Source organism: Rhyacophila brunnea, unplaced genomic scaffold (genome assembly GCF_057557595.1).
Source record: "Rhyacophila brunnea isolate RB1 unplaced genomic scaffold, BYU_Rbru_1.0 scaffold_12, whole genome shotgun sequence".
NCBI classification, from domain to species: Eukaryota; Metazoa; Arthropoda; class Insecta; order Trichoptera; family Rhyacophilidae; genus Rhyacophila; species Rhyacophila brunnea.
In genome coordinates, this window is record NW_028232774.1 from 22,946,632 (window position 1) to 22,962,670 (window position 16,039).

General features: G+C 33.8%; 1 protein-coding gene across 1 annotated transcript in view; it reads right to left on the bottom strand.

The window, feature by feature from the left end:
• Nucleotides 1–479: 479 nt before the first annotated feature.
• The window catches only part of LRP1 (LDL receptor protein 1), a 221,064-nt gene continuing 205,504 nt past the window's right edge, over nucleotides 480–16,039 (bottom strand). The window contains exons 86-91 of the mRNA XM_085960995.1: nucleotides 6,715–6,831; nucleotides 5,839–5,993; nucleotides 5,186–5,388; nucleotides 4,353–4,514; nucleotides 3,263–3,389; nucleotides 480–850 (exon numbers count right to left, since the gene is read on the bottom strand). Coding sequence (XP_085817121.1) covers nucleotides 692–850; nucleotides 3,263–3,389; nucleotides 4,353–4,514; nucleotides 5,186–5,388; nucleotides 5,839–5,993; nucleotides 6,715–6,831 — 923 coding nt within the window. The 3' untranslated portion in view covers nucleotides 480–691. The remainder of the gene's footprint in view (nucleotides 851–3,262; nucleotides 3,390–4,352; nucleotides 4,515–5,185; nucleotides 5,389–5,838; nucleotides 5,994–6,714; nucleotides 6,832–16,039) is intronic.

Consider the following 16,039-nt stretch of genomic DNA (forward strand, 5'->3'; position numbering starts at 1 on the left):
AAGACGCTGGCCTTTCATCCGGGGGCTACAGGTTTCGATTCCCGGTGACGACACAAAATATTTATGTGATTTTCTCAAAGCATGTGCGTTTTGATCGTTTCACTTCTATTACTAAAAACACTACTGTCATTAGGCCTCTTGGTCTGTAGGTGTTAAAAAGAATAGGTGTGTAGTGAAACAGAGTAGAGCAGTAACAGAACTGAAACAATCACATAAACACTCAGACAAAAAATCACATAAATATAATATTGTGACTTCATGAATCGACCCCAGAGCCGTATGAGGATCCAATGCCTTACGCACTGAACTTAGATACACTAGGCTGCAAGTTTCGAACATGACACGAAATATAAATTTAAAAAATTATATTAAAATATTATTAAATTTGTACTTAAAAGAAATATGTATATGTAGTTGGAAAGCATCTTTTATTTAAGAACGTCCAAAAGTCATTACACATGTTAATATTTTTATTTTATGGCATGTTTTCGAAGTATACAGCGCTTAACATAACAATGTTATGTTACGTTACTCATAAATGAATGTATTTTGTGAAACGGTTTACGGAAAGTATTAAAAATACATACAAAAGAATGACAGATACCTTTTATCTTGCTTATAATTATTATTCTAAATTCAATAATAAGAGAACGATTTGTACAGTCCCTCCGCCGGCCTAAGTCTACTCGAATTATGATAACGGGTCAGTTTCCTGAACGTTTTGAAGCAGCCCAGCTCTCTCGTCAGCCGCCATTCCATTGGCACCTTCTTGGCCTGTGGAATTTACTCCGTTACCTGTCGTAGCACCACCGCCCGCATACATAGAGTCATACACCGGGTTTGCAAAGTTCTGCAACAAATCAAAATATATTTATATACATATAAGTTAAATTTAGACTTTATAAAAAATATTGATTGTTTGTAGTCGGACACTGTGTGGCTTGTACGCGTATGTACAGTAAATAGTTTACGAAAGATCTTATCAAGGGATTATCATTATACATTTACTTAGTGGTAATCCATGATGATTTCTAAAACCTCTATACAAAATGACAATAAATTATATAAGATTTGCAATTTTTTCTATTATACATAAATCGTGAGATTCTGGAGATAGATTTTAAAAATTTGTAGTAATGTTATAGGTGGAAGAGTTTTCAACGTATTAAAAAATAAATAAAGATCAATCGATAATCAAAATGGGATTTATGAGTTTTACCAGCTGTTGCGAGACATAGGAGGAATAAGTCTTATTCGAGTAGTCTATCAAGAGCATTCAAGAAACAATCAATAGACTGCATAGCAATTTGTCTCACGTAGACGTCTGCATTGGAAATCAATGCAGAGATCGAATGTCGAAAGCTTTAGGTATCCGTGAGTGCATATCTCGAGAGATGGCACATCAAATGGTAATTAATGGCTGGAGCAGTAAATCAATGCGGAATGTGTAGGACTCAGATTCTGCTTGTTCTGACTATGTTGCTTTACAGATATAGAGTTAGTATCGCACCTTAAAAAGATTCTGAGCAACGAGCTTCGAGATGCTTCCACTGAGATATCGGGTGTGCGTATAATTTTCTCAACATATTTAAGGTATATATCGATGGTGAAAAATTGACTACTCGTAACCCAGTTTCGCGTTAAAGTTGACCCGTCGTAACCGATTTTTTCACCAAAATGGACTATGAATGCCAACTTCTTCAGATTTTAAATACCTACCTATCTGTCAAAAAAAGTCTGTCTCAAAGTTACAAGAAACGTCATAAAACTGATCATAATAACAAAAGTAGTTACCTCGTAACCATAATGTATAGGTGTTAATGTAAAAAGTTTAAGTTACGAGGAATCAACGTTATGGCATACGAGGTGTCAACATAAAATATCTTAATCGCATTGATAGTCTACCTCATCATAATAAATCAAACTGATTGAAATAAAATTGAGAGGTTCCATTTAGTATGAACTGTTTCCTCGTATCATAGAATTAAGCTTCTTTTGTCATATCGAGGGTATACTGACAGAAAGCATTAACTCATTAAAACAAGTTCTAAGATAATCGCAAAAAGGACATTAATTTTTTTTCAAAGCGTTCTCCCACGTAGATTTTTATATGATTTAAAAACATTTTTTCTACATTATAAAGAATCTTTATGGCAAACACAATATACGACATGTTACAAGTCCTGTATTTTGTATACGCAGATGGAGGAGATACAGGAGATGAAAAAACTAGCCTAACGTAACATAACCTACTAAATCTATCATTTGTATAGTACAAATTATCAAACAAAAAGCATTTCTCCGACAGAAAATAGTTTTCCTTTAATTATATTTTTGACACAAACCAAATAATGATAAAAACGTGTAAGAAACTTATGATATTTTATTATATCACACACAATATTAAATATAAATGACAACAAAAAATACACGTAAAAGTAGAAAATAATATGAGCCACCACTGGGTTATTCATAACAATACAGCAAAATATAGTCAATTTTTAAATACGTTTATTGGCGTAACAGGCTACATTTCCAAGCAGCTGGATTTTTAAAACGCTTCCTTGATTGTTCTTGTTGAGATTCCGTCACACTGACTATTAAAACATTCATTATTAAAAGTAAAAACTAGTAAAATAATTGAAGCAAAATTATGACGCGCACGAGAAAACGGTTTGAGGGTTTGTATGGAGATTAAAGGATTCGTGAAGAGTCATTATTTAAATCGCGGCGTCTGATTGGCCGGTTACGCAGAGAGGGTTTTACCAGAACAAATTTATTTTAAGAGCGGGTTTAGTCAGTCTCCTCGATATTTATTTAGATTTTTTGAAGAAACAGAGAGGAATTTAAAACTCTCATCTAGAACAGAAGATAGGTCTTACGAAAGAGCTCCTGCGTACATTCATAACTATTTTTTTTGAAAAATCGCCCAGAGCGGGTTTTGTCACTCTACGCCTCATATATATTTTCGTCAATAACTTCTATGTTTCATAAAAACATTATCTGATAAATAAAAACATTGTTTCACTATTTAAACAAAGCATATTTTTGGTTTTGCGTTTTATTCAGTTTTAATGCTCCTCTGTAAAGTAGTGAAAATGGTGGTTACGAGTAGTCAATTTTAACACGAAACTAGGTTATGAATAGTCAATTTTTCACCATCGATATGTGACATTGGACCTGGCATGGTCATTGATTCCGGCGTACTGGAACACATAGTTTAGCTATTCAGATTTTTTTTTATTGTTGATTGATTACTTACTCTGTCTGGGTCTAAATTAAATCCTCTGTCGATAGGATCAAGATCTTCATCAGTTCCGCCTTGTAGATACATTGGATTGCTGATCTCTACATTGTCCTGAAGCCGAGAATGGCTAAAGGATTTACCCCTGAAACATGACAAAATAATTGTCTATTAAAGAGTATTTTTTTTCAAATTTGATTGCAGCAAAATATTTTAAAACATTTATCATATATACTACTATAATATCAATGCATTCAACATACCCTTGTCTCAGTCTGTTATAAAGCCATGGCAGCATTAAGATAAAAATATATTATAAATAAAAGAAACAATAGATTATTGAAGCCATAAGACATATAAAAAACATGGTTAGCATATTTTTGGTGAGAATAATATTGTAGAAAATTACATTACAAAGATGCACTTTTTTCTGCACAACATTTTTCTGTCTATTCTATACACAAGGCGGCTATCTACGGTAGTTTATCATATTTATGTATTGAGGCTGTTAATTGTTACAATAAGTTCACAGTCTAAACTGTCAAAAAGTGTTATGTTTTAACACCCCCTTTCATGGCTATGTTAACTTTTAGAGTGAGATAGACAGTTTTGACAGTTTAGACGGCTAACTTATTGTAACAATAATTATAATACCTCAACACATAAATATAATAAACCATTGTCAATAGCCACCTTGTGTATAGAATACTCATTGATTGTCTTTTCGTTGTCCAATTCATAGTAATTGAAAAGAGATAATTCTTATTTTTATACATATACCTACCTAAAATGATTTAAATTTTTATTTACAATTTCTTGTCCAACTGAATTCATAATTTTCTTTCTACTAAATATTGTTCAAGTGAGATACAACCATTTTCCATCACATACTCAAGTACCTTCGTGATTGATATTGTTATTCAATTTCGTCTTATGGACTGAAATATATCTCAAGATACTGACTGAACATATATGAGTTTGTCAATAACACAAAAGTCACATTGATTTTGTAACAAAGATGTGCTACTTCCTACATAATTCTGATAAAATTGTTCGTTCTCAATAGAACAGCGATTGTACATATTATAAATAATATTGCCAGTTATACCCTCGTCTTCTGTATATTATGATGAGCGCAGCGACCACAATGAGAACCAGGAAGAGCAGAACGAAAGATACTCCCACTCCGGTCCAGATGCGGCGAGTTCTCTCCGCGGCGAGCTGTTGGGGACTGTCCATGCAGCGGGGGCCTCCAAAGCCAACCAGGCATCTGCACAATTACAATATAAGATAACTACCACATAAAGATAAATTACACCACAGATATCAATCATCATCCAAGCTAAGGATATCATAATTGATCAAACGAATGAAAAAACGAGTTTAACCCACACATGTAAATAAAGTAAGTGGTTCAGATTTAGTCCACACACTGACATAACAACAAGACGTTGCGTTCCCCGTGCAGGCGTTCCCCACTGGCTGTTGTATAAAAAATAGTTTATTTAATTTAATCATCAAATAAAGTATGTTATGTCCAATAATAAGTTTTTGGTATGAAACGGATGTGGGAATGATCCCTACAAACCCTTAAGGTAAAGACACCTCTATGATCAATGAGAGTGATGTATTACTTTTGTTATGCTACGTCTTTATAATGGCCCAAGCAAGGCGAATGTTGGTATTCTTTGATGTGTGTTGAAACACCGACACTGTGTCGATAGGCGGCAAACACTTGCCGAGCAACACTTCTTCAAAATAGTGAGCACCATGTGACCATTAACATTCGCATGTCTTGGGCCATTGTGAAGGGCCAGCATTATATGCGTTTTTCATTATACATGAGTAATGTTTATTCACCCATTTACAGATATATTATTTTTAATACAGAAAAAAATTGGCTGAGGAAAATAGATAAAATAAATATTTAAATGTATTTACAAGCACTCGGCTTGCCCGCTCCTGCTTATCCTGCAAACTCCGTTGTCGGGGTGGCAGAGCCCCCAACAGGGGTCTTTGGTCCCGCATAGCTCTCCTCGCCATCCCTCCAGGCAGTGACAGCGCGGGAACCCTCCCAGGGTGAACGAGCACACGCCATCGTTCTTACAGTGTCCTGTGCACGGATTGTCAAACGCTACGTAGCGCTAGAATGATACAAACAACAATAGTTAGTGCTAATACCAAATAAGTTAAAGTAATACCTTCTTCTATGCAGTTGAAGTGTGTTGCGAAAGTGAAGGTTAAGGTAAGGATTAAAAAGAACCATTGTTATTTAGATGAACAATCATGTAAAGTTGCAAATAATTGGTACACAAATAAATAATCAAAGCAAGAGCATGCCAGAATGGTACCATTTCTATTTTATTTGCAATGTGTACAGGTGCTGCCGACACAAAGAATATTTACCTTTCTATAGCTACCAATTCAACCATCTTAAAAATGTTCTAGAATCACTATCAATTAGTGTATTGACATAAATAGTTTATTAGAATAAATTATACTATCTACTTATTAGGTTACAAATTGTGTTTATTCATCTTATCAGAGTTATCGATATACCTATATCTATATATATATATATATAGTGAGCCAACCTCGCAGGTGAGTCCGTTCCACTGCGGCAGGCAGCGACAGACTAGAGAGTGCGCTGTCTGCACGCACATTCCGCCATTTTGACAGGCGCCCGCTTGCACTGCCAGGGGATCGCATGAACCTTCTCCCATCGACATCTTTACATTCCAGTCGTCAACTAAAATAAAAAATAACACAAGTGGTTGTTGTTCAATAATCCTCAAATATGTTTAGAAATTGAATAAAGTACTGTCTTCACAAGAAATAAGGAATTGGAAAAGTGCCAAACAACAGGACACCAAAGTTCCTGGACTGAAACAAAATGGCAAGCCTTGATAACTGGAGAAGTTTGATGAGATACCTGTGGAAGACACTAGTGAGATGACACTGATTATAAAATCATTGCACATAATCTATTTTGGTAGAAATAGAAAGTGAATTTAGACAGAATTTGATCCACTTCTTTTAAAAGTAATTCTGAATCAATTTTATAAGTTAGGCAAATAATATTATCAACACTCTTTGTAGTAATCTAAGTTTGCGCTAATTCCCACATTCACACTTCCCTTCTTCATCAGTATAACAATACACTCGCGCAAGTGACACCATCATATTAAATAGAGTGGGGATTCAAACAGAAGTCAACATAAGGTACATAGTTACAACAGGGTGATAAATTTGGCACACAGTGTAATGGAAGTTTTCTCAAAAGCCGCCGACCAGCCAAGGCACATGATGGAAGCCAACCGTCAACTTCAACATCATGACTAGTGTTCGTGCTCCCACACTTACACCGTTCCGTCCCAACATCCATACAGTCCACTAAATCATTAAAAGCATTTTCCAAAATTTGCACCTGTTTCAAAATTATTTAAGTAAGTAAGGTAGTTGATAATTACCTGGAGTTCTATCACAGTCTGTGGTGCCGGCAGGGCAGAGTCTCTCCTCGCAGCGCTTGCCCGTGTAGCTGGCGGGACACACGCACGCCACGCGCTCTCCCTGCACGTGACAACCACCTATAACAACAATAAAAACTTTGATTTATTTGTTAAAATGAGCTTATGTTATGTTGGTTTTTTACACCCCTCACCTCTCACCCCATCCTCTTCGTTAAAATCATCACATTACGAATTTAGGTATATCAGACCCCTTCCCCCTTAAGGGGGGACATGCTCGTCGAAGGTCAAAATTGAGTTTTTATTGTATATTCAAACCATGATCCTGGACACTCCTTAAACGTTGTAGATGATCTATTTATATAATTTTGAAGCCTTATTATCCTTTATAGTTATTTTAAACATTTGATGACTGCATGAAGTATTTTTGTTACATAAAATAGTATTCTTTTAAACCTCTTGCTCTAATGTTTTAGAATATAGTCATATTTCGGTACATAACTGTGCAGTGGTGTTAAGATTTTTTACACGTATTAATTTTTAAATGTATTTATAAAACCATTAGCATAATTTATTACGAGATAATTTTTGTAAAATATTCACGATAAAAAATTATATTGATAATCTCTGTGATCCCAAATTTGACAAGAATTAGGCATTTTATTATTCAAAAAATCGGCAAGATTAACACATTTGAAGATGATTCTAAAGATACTTATTATAAGCTATGTCTTTGACCATTCAAGTGTGATAAACATCTTATGAATAATGATTGCTTTATAATAATTATTGACCTAAGAATAAGGTAGTGTTTTTTTGAAATACGCCATTTCTTTTGTCATTCCCCAGTGGTTTAGCTACAACATACGGCCGTAGCCATAAATTAACAAACTATAATTGAAATAAAGAGTAAAATGATATTAACGCGCGTGTTTGAACATGTACCGTTTAAAAAAAAATTAAAAAAAATTCGGTTAGGTACATGTTCAGACACGCGCGTTAACATAATTTTACTCCCTACTTTAATTATAGTTTGTCATTTTATGGCTACGGCCGTATGTTGTAGCTTAATCATTAGGAAATGACAAAAGAAATGGCGTATTTAAAAAAAACACTACCTTATTCTTAGGTCAATAATTATTATAAAGCAATCATTATTCATAAGATGTTTATCACACTTGAATGATCAAAGACATAGCTTATAATAAATATCTTTAGAATCATCTTCAAATGTGTTAATCTTGCCGATTTTTTGAATAATAAAATGCCTATTTCTTGTCAAATTTGGGATCACAGAGATTATCAAAATAATTTTTTATCGTGAATATTTTACAAAAATTATCTCGTAATAAATTATACTAATGGTTTTATAAATGCGTTTAAAAATTAATAAATGTAAAAATTTTTAACACCACTGCACAGTTCTGTACCGAAATATGACTATATTCTAAAACATTAGAGCGAGAGGTTTAAAAGAATACTATTTTATGTAACAAAAATACTTCATGCAGTCATCAAATGTTTAAAATAACTATAAAGGATAATAAGGCTTCAAAATTATATAAATAGATTATCTACAACGTTTAAGGAGTGTCCAGGATCATGGTTTGAAAATACAATAAAAACTCAATTTTGACCTTCGACGAGCATGTCCCCCCTTAAGTTGTGATGTCATAATATATTTACTAGCTACACATCTCAAACTGTGTGGCATGTCATCAGCGACTGCCCTCTACTAGAAAAGGACTATGTAGACAGCATAACCATGAAATTGACCTCCAAAAACCTTACGAAATACTACACAACAAAACAACACAAGAACACTACACAAAATATTTAATTTTGGCAATAAAGAAAATGAAAGATAAATAGAGGAACACAATTAACTCCACATTAATGCAACTAACCTTCCCAACCACCTTGTATGAAAAAGCATGGACATAAGATGGACATGTTTATTTATATAAATAAAAAAATATATTGTCGATCATTATGAATCCGACGATATGCATTGAGTGTATGTGTATGACTAACAACCCGTCCTCGTCAAGGAAACGTTTTCATTGTTCCATATTGTGGCAGCCATACGATACGCCTAAAAACGTATTTATCAAAAGATATATTACGAAAAATTTATATTACATAATACCTATCACAAAAGAATTGAACAGGTCCGTCCATTACTAACTGTTTGACCTTAGTCATGAAAATGTTAGCATTGCGAAATAATTATTTAATTCACCGAAAGTAGAAACCGGTTATTATTTAACAAAGTAGGATAGAATCGAATTAATTATTGTATCGATGTTAACAAGGATGCACTCAACTCAAATTTTAAATTACCGGTTTTATAAAATCAAACCGGTTATTGTAAAAACAAGTAAAAAATAAAAGAACAATAAATTGCAATATTACAGTTACCAACACATGCGCTTGGCGATTGAAATATTACACAAAGAAAAATATATTTTAAAATAGTGGATATCTATGGCACACACGATTATCAGGAGTGGATGCAACAGGTCACATCGACTGGCAGGTGAGAGTCCCACCAAATTGTCATAGAGCTGCATCATATCGCGAAGTGTTTGGGTATGGAAAATGTACGCGGGAGAGTGCGGAGTGTCGCGGTAGAAATGACAAGACGTAGTAGTAGACAGAGTACGAGTGGTGTTCACTTTGAAGACATTATGTAACGTGTGCGGACGTCCCATGCAAACAGTATGTCACCAATGAATGTGGTTAGTGGTCGTGTTATTATATGTATATACAAGATGGAGCCTTCTTTGGTTTCCATATCAAAATCGCTTAAGCAAGTTTCTGTTTGAAGTATCATTTTCGTATACAGCAACCTTACAAAGTCCTCAAACTCCTTACTCAGTTTGTTTGGAAATTAACAGACATAGGGTTTTTCAGTTTCATATATTCAGGTTCCATATTTATATAAGACGGTTTTCATTAACACGGTGGCCCCCATAAGGTGGGGGGATGCTGACAGACCTCTAGCCTGGGGGGGGGGGGCGGCGGCAAGCGTGGTGGGTCGCCATCATGAGCAGATCACAAATATTTACTTCGACAATATTACAATTTTATAATTATTTTTAGTGTTTTCCTAAAAAAAATAATAGCTGGGGCTCCGCGAAATACCATTTGGGAAACGCTGCTGTAGGGCATCACACTGCCCTTAACCTTGGCGATGGGGGGCATGATCAACACCATTCGCTTCACCTTAGCCAAATAAAATTAATCGAGGATAATTCTACAGCCCGTTTGGTGTAATTACTAAAGATATCGCAAACAATAAAATTTAATTATATTTAATAATGGATATAATAAATTGCACACTGAAACTTATTAAAAAAAGATTTCATAATAAATATACGTATGAAGGATTTCTCAAAACTACATAGAAGGAGCATATTTACCTTAATAATATTTCCAAGAAAACGAATTAAAGAAACAAGATTAAAAATGTATTCAAGTCCAAAACATGTGAATGCATAATATTTGCAATCTCTTCAACGTGTTATGAATAGTCAATTAAGTGCCTACTGACACGATTTTTTTCTTCTTAAAAATGTGGATCCCAAAAATGTTATCGTGTGGCCTTCATTTAAGAAAAATAAATCGTACGTGACAGTATTATTATATTATCCGTATAGACCGCACAGCCGCATTTATCTGAATTGCATCGGCGATCAAAACTATCGTTTTTTTTAAGTAATGGTTGTCAACCATTCTCGCCGAACGCATAATAAATAATAGACCCAAAATAGACCCAATTTTCTGAAACCAAACTATGTGTGAATGTTTTGATCCAGCGGCGAGATTCAATTCCGCAACCTGCGTATTCGGACATGTGCTATCTTTCCACCATTCAAATGCTTGTGCAGAGGTTAATTGAAAATACGGACTTTCAATGGATATCGTTTGATTTTATGAATATTTAAAAGAAAAAAAATCTTTAAATAATAATTACAAGATAAAAAGAACTTTTTATATACAACGTTTTTAAATTTCCTGTTGAATTATTATGCTCAATATGCTCAAACTTGTACTTGATATGAAGTAAATAAAAAACAAACAAACAAAATAGAATACAGAAAATGTAATTTTGACATTTCATTTTGATTTCCATAGTAACGCACGTATATATTAATAATTTAGTTGCTAGGACCACCCCCTTAGCAACCAATAATAGTCTTTTACTTTTTACGGATTCTTCTGAAATAACTTTCAATACAAACCAGAATTAACTGAAAATGAATTCAGTTCTGCTTAAAGATGGCTAAAAGTATTGAAAGAATGCATTGTCATCGTGTTCTGATATATTCTAAAAGTATCAAATGTCTAGCTAGTCTCGGGAAAATAGTTAAAAATCGATTGCGAGATTTGTACTGGACAAACAACCACCGGACAAACAAGAATACGAGCTAATAAAAACGTTGTAAAATAGCCTCCGTATACCTAATGAAGAGTAAATGTGACAGTATACACCCGTGTCGTACACCCCCATTATATTATATTATATTATATTATTTATTGTTTTTTTAAATAGGGAAGATATCTCGTCAATCGATGCCCTTTTCTTGTAATAACGCTTAGGAAAAGTCTTCTCGTAATCGACAAAACACATTTAAAAGTAACATCCAGGCATTTTTTTTTGTGCTGAACATTAAAGCTGAAAAATGCTTCGCGAGTGCCCAGAACATTTCTGAAGTCATCGATCGGTACTACGAACTATTTCGGGTAGCACGTAATATAGAAAAGATCGCCGTAATGGTGATCGACCATGATATGAGATGGCATAAGAAGAAGCAAATTGCAAATTTTTCCAAGAGTCCAAGCTCAATATAATTTTTTAAAGTTTACTGAGCTGCCATTCGAAAATTTTCTTTTCCCAGATTCAGATGTAGGGAAAAGTGGATTTTCAAAAAAAACATACGCTTTTAAAATAAAGGATGTATGTATATATAACGGATATAACCCCAGATACACAACATCTGCCACAGGATCAATAACACAGAAATTTGTTCCAAACATAAACTCTGCCATCACTCTTGTAAGGAACATAAAAATATCACACGGATACTAACAGGCCACAGAGCGGTGCGAGCTTAACTAAAAAGATTTAAATTGAGGGATGATGACTGTTGTCCATGTGACGGCAACACATCTCAAACTGTGTGGCATGTCATCAACGACTGCCCTATACTAGAAAGGGAGCGATGGAGTCTCAGGACTCGGCGTAGACAGCATAATCATGAATTTGACCTCCAAAAGCCCCACGAAGTACTAAGCAATAGAACACAAGAACAAAGAAGAAAATTAAAGATATAAATGGAGGAACCTAATTAGCCCCACATCAATGCAACTAACCCACCCAACTACCTTGTACGAAAAAGCAAGGTCATGGTTATTAAAAAAAAAAGAAAAAAAATACTGGGGCACAGTGTTATTTATTTTAACCAATAAATAGACTATACGTACCACTATACAGTATAAAAACAACAATAATTATAACTAATAAATTAACATTAAACAAAATTACGTGAAAACCAAAGAATATGATGAAAGAATATTACAAGGCTGAAATGGTGCAGGGAATCCCCGGCCGAGACATCATAAAAGCGTATATTAAAATAATATAATATGTAAGAGCTATTATTACAGATGTAATATAACTAATGTATACAACACTAAAATTAATCTGAAGGTGAGCGCGGTTTAAAATTTGAACACGTGCACTGAATACAGAATGATTAATAAAAATGAAGGAATTTGACAAGAGAAGAATGGCACTAGGCCAAAGTGTAAAAAAAAACCTCTAAATTGGGGTTGGGCAGGGGTTGGGCATGTAGTATGTACATTGTACGAATATGTAGATTCTAGTTAACTAGTTGACCCCACGATGGCTGCGCAGCTTAAGCGTCGGCTTATAGCGTCGTGGGTCCCAGGATTGAATCCTAGGTCTGGCGAGTACACATATATTGTTTTTCAATGTGTGTATGAGTTAGAGTATGCACCTAATAGGTTGAGCAAGTGGCTGACATCAATTTCTCGTAAAAACAAAATCTGTTAATATAAACCTCCACTCTGTGGAGGCCCATATGATCTTATTAGGATCGGACATGGTCGAAAAAAAGTTAACAATTGAACGGATTTCTTAAGAAAACATATTGTAGATATCGAATTACAAACAAAGGAAGGAACCGAACCGAACCGAACCTGGGGTATCCTGGACCAGAAACCATCAAAACCAATGCTTTCTGACAAGTGACAGTTATAATTATTCTACTCATGAAGAAATGATAAAAATATATCATTGTATTAGATTAGCAGTAAATAGCAAAAAGTGAAATTTAAGTAGAGGAAGGACAGATTCTTCTGGCATTTCGGCCACTACGAAATCACTTGTTTGGTTTGTGTTGGTGTCATTTGAAAATAACGATACCAACACCTGAATGAGTCGCCTGCATTGCCAGAAGAATCTTACATCATTCTACCCCTACAATATGTTACGTTTCTGAAATTTTAGGACCAAAATTAATAATTTCTTAAAAATAAGTTTATTATAAAATCCATGAATATTATGAAGACAATGTGTGCTTGATCAATTAAGATACGGGGCCTACTTAATTACGACGAATTTAACTAATAGTTGTTACATGAATTGCGTTAATGTTGGCTATCATTGGCGCGAAGCCAGTGGTTACAGGTTCAAGTCCCGACGGGCGTTGTATTCTTTTCAAAAAAGATTTTTTCTAGTAAGTATTATAAAATCTGAGGTATTTTCAAAATATGTATAATATACAAATACATTTGACTTGTATTTACCTTAAATAATTTATATAACTGTACAATGTTAAAATGTTCATCGATTGATTTTACAACGTTTTTATTAGCTCGTATTTTTATTTGTCCGGTGGTTGTTTATCCAGTACAAATCTTGCAATCGATTTTTAACTAACTTCCCGACTAGCTAGACATTTGAAACTTTTAGAATATATCAGAACACGATACCAATGCATTCTTTTAATACTTTTAGCCATATTTAAGTAGAATTGAATTAATTTTCAGTTAATTCTGTTTTGTATGAAAAGTTATTTCCGAAGAAATCCGTAATCCAATCCACTATTATTAGTTGCTAAGTGGGTGGTCCTAGCAACTAAATTATTAATATATAAGTGCGTTACTATGAAAATCAAAATGACATTTTAGTATTCTATATTTGTTTGTTTTTTTATTTACTTCATATCAAGTACAAGTTTGAGCTTATTGAGCATAATAATTCAACAAGAAAATTTAAAAACGTTGTAAGTATATAAAAAGTTATTTTTATCTTGTAATTATCAATTGATTAGTATTGTGCGACTATATGCAAGATGTACATTTACTCTATTTTTTTACCATTCTCTATGACAGTCAATGATACGCCTCCAAGCGATTTTTTCATTGTAACATAACCTTTATAAAGGACTTATTTTAAATTCCTGAGGGTACAAGAACAACAGATCACCCGATCATTATGTCTATGCTTCGTTTAAAAACAAGACTTTCGTAGTTTTTTTATTAAAATTAAAGTTGTGCAGGGTACCCACACTTTTATTTTAATGCGATTATTTTTATTACCTTTGCATAACTGAGGTCATTTCAAGAGAACAGATACGCGCATACTACATGCTTTGCTAGGTATTCTAAGAAATAAGACATTAAGTAGGTATCTAGTAATAATCTATCTACCTTACTAGGAAAATCGCAACGGTAAACTGTCGATATTGCCTCTATAGCAAAGATCAAGGAAAAAAATCAGATTAATTATTATAATCACATCGTAATTTAACCAAGTCTACTTTAGAGTTACTCGGCTGTGAATTAACCGTGTTAAAAAGGGGGAGAACTGTTAATATAAGCATCGTTTTCCCCACAGAACAGATACCTAATAAATAGAATACCAATAGGCTATATTCAATACGCCGCATGGTGAAGCAGGCTTTTGAATGTGTGACTGCCCTACGAAAATGAAGCACGCATTATGCACGTGCAATAATGTGTGTAATACACCAACATTAAATGAGCGTAAATGCATAAACCGAGAGCAGTTTTTAGTATTCGACGTTAAACGTATTCTAGACACGTGTGTAAGTTTAACCCGGCTTCATCCTTACTCGAGTCGGTTACCTGCTATCGCCTTACCCGTTGTGTATTTCAGTTCCCATTATTTCTGAGTTCCCTGGTTTTCCCCCTTCAAACGACAAAATTCGCACTATTATACTCGTATGATGAGAAAACCACTTTTATGTATTTGTATTCAAGTGTTGTACCTAGCTATTGTATTGAAAAATGCCAAGTGATCCTCTAATAGTATTGTATATTTACAGATGACTCCATTTACTGTTATTGCTATTGCAATCTGTAAACGTTCGCCATATTATGGCATATGACGTATTTCGTCATACGCAGTGAAATTATGTATCATTGAACATTGACTAACGCCATTGGTGTATCAGATCATGGGTGGTAAATCCGTGGCATTAGAAATGAATCAAATTTTGGAAGTTAAATTATTATATTTGTATTGTAGGTATGAATCTGTTTTCTCGTCTTCTATTGTCTTGTATATCTTTATCGCAAAACGAAGAAACATTCAAATTCTCTCCAACAAATAGTAAAGTATGCATTAAAATAAAGGGTTAATAATTAATAGTTGAATTTTAAATTAACAACAATTATCCGTTAACTGGTTAACATAATACATTTTTAATAAACTATTTCTTTTATTCAATGAATAATTCACAATATTTTGAGAATGCAACATTCCATATATTGAACACAGATAACTTGAAAACACCTCAGATATATTACCCACTAGAAAAAATCTTATTTGAAAAAAAAATATGAAACTCGACGGGATTTCTACCCGTATAACCATTGGTGTCGCGCCAATCTATAATTACGACAATTTAAACTAGTAGGTCATACATGAAATGCTTATGAAGTTACGTTATTATTGACTATTGGTTTTTGTGTATTAAATCAAGGAATATGTATTAATTACCTTAATTACTAACCGACGCCCGGCTCTCGCCAAATATTTTAGTTATAACGTCTACTTGAATTTGCTAACAATCCAAGGGGACGTTCTACAGAATTGGCCTTGAGAATTGAAAATATGATTTTTTAAAGTGTGGTCCATAATATCTGGTCTACTAGTTAATATAAAAAGGTCGCGTACAAGTTGTTTGTGTCATCAAACTTGCTCGACGATTCGATCGACTCATATTTCATATTTATTTCATCAGGGCTGTCTGTCATAATTTTAAATTTT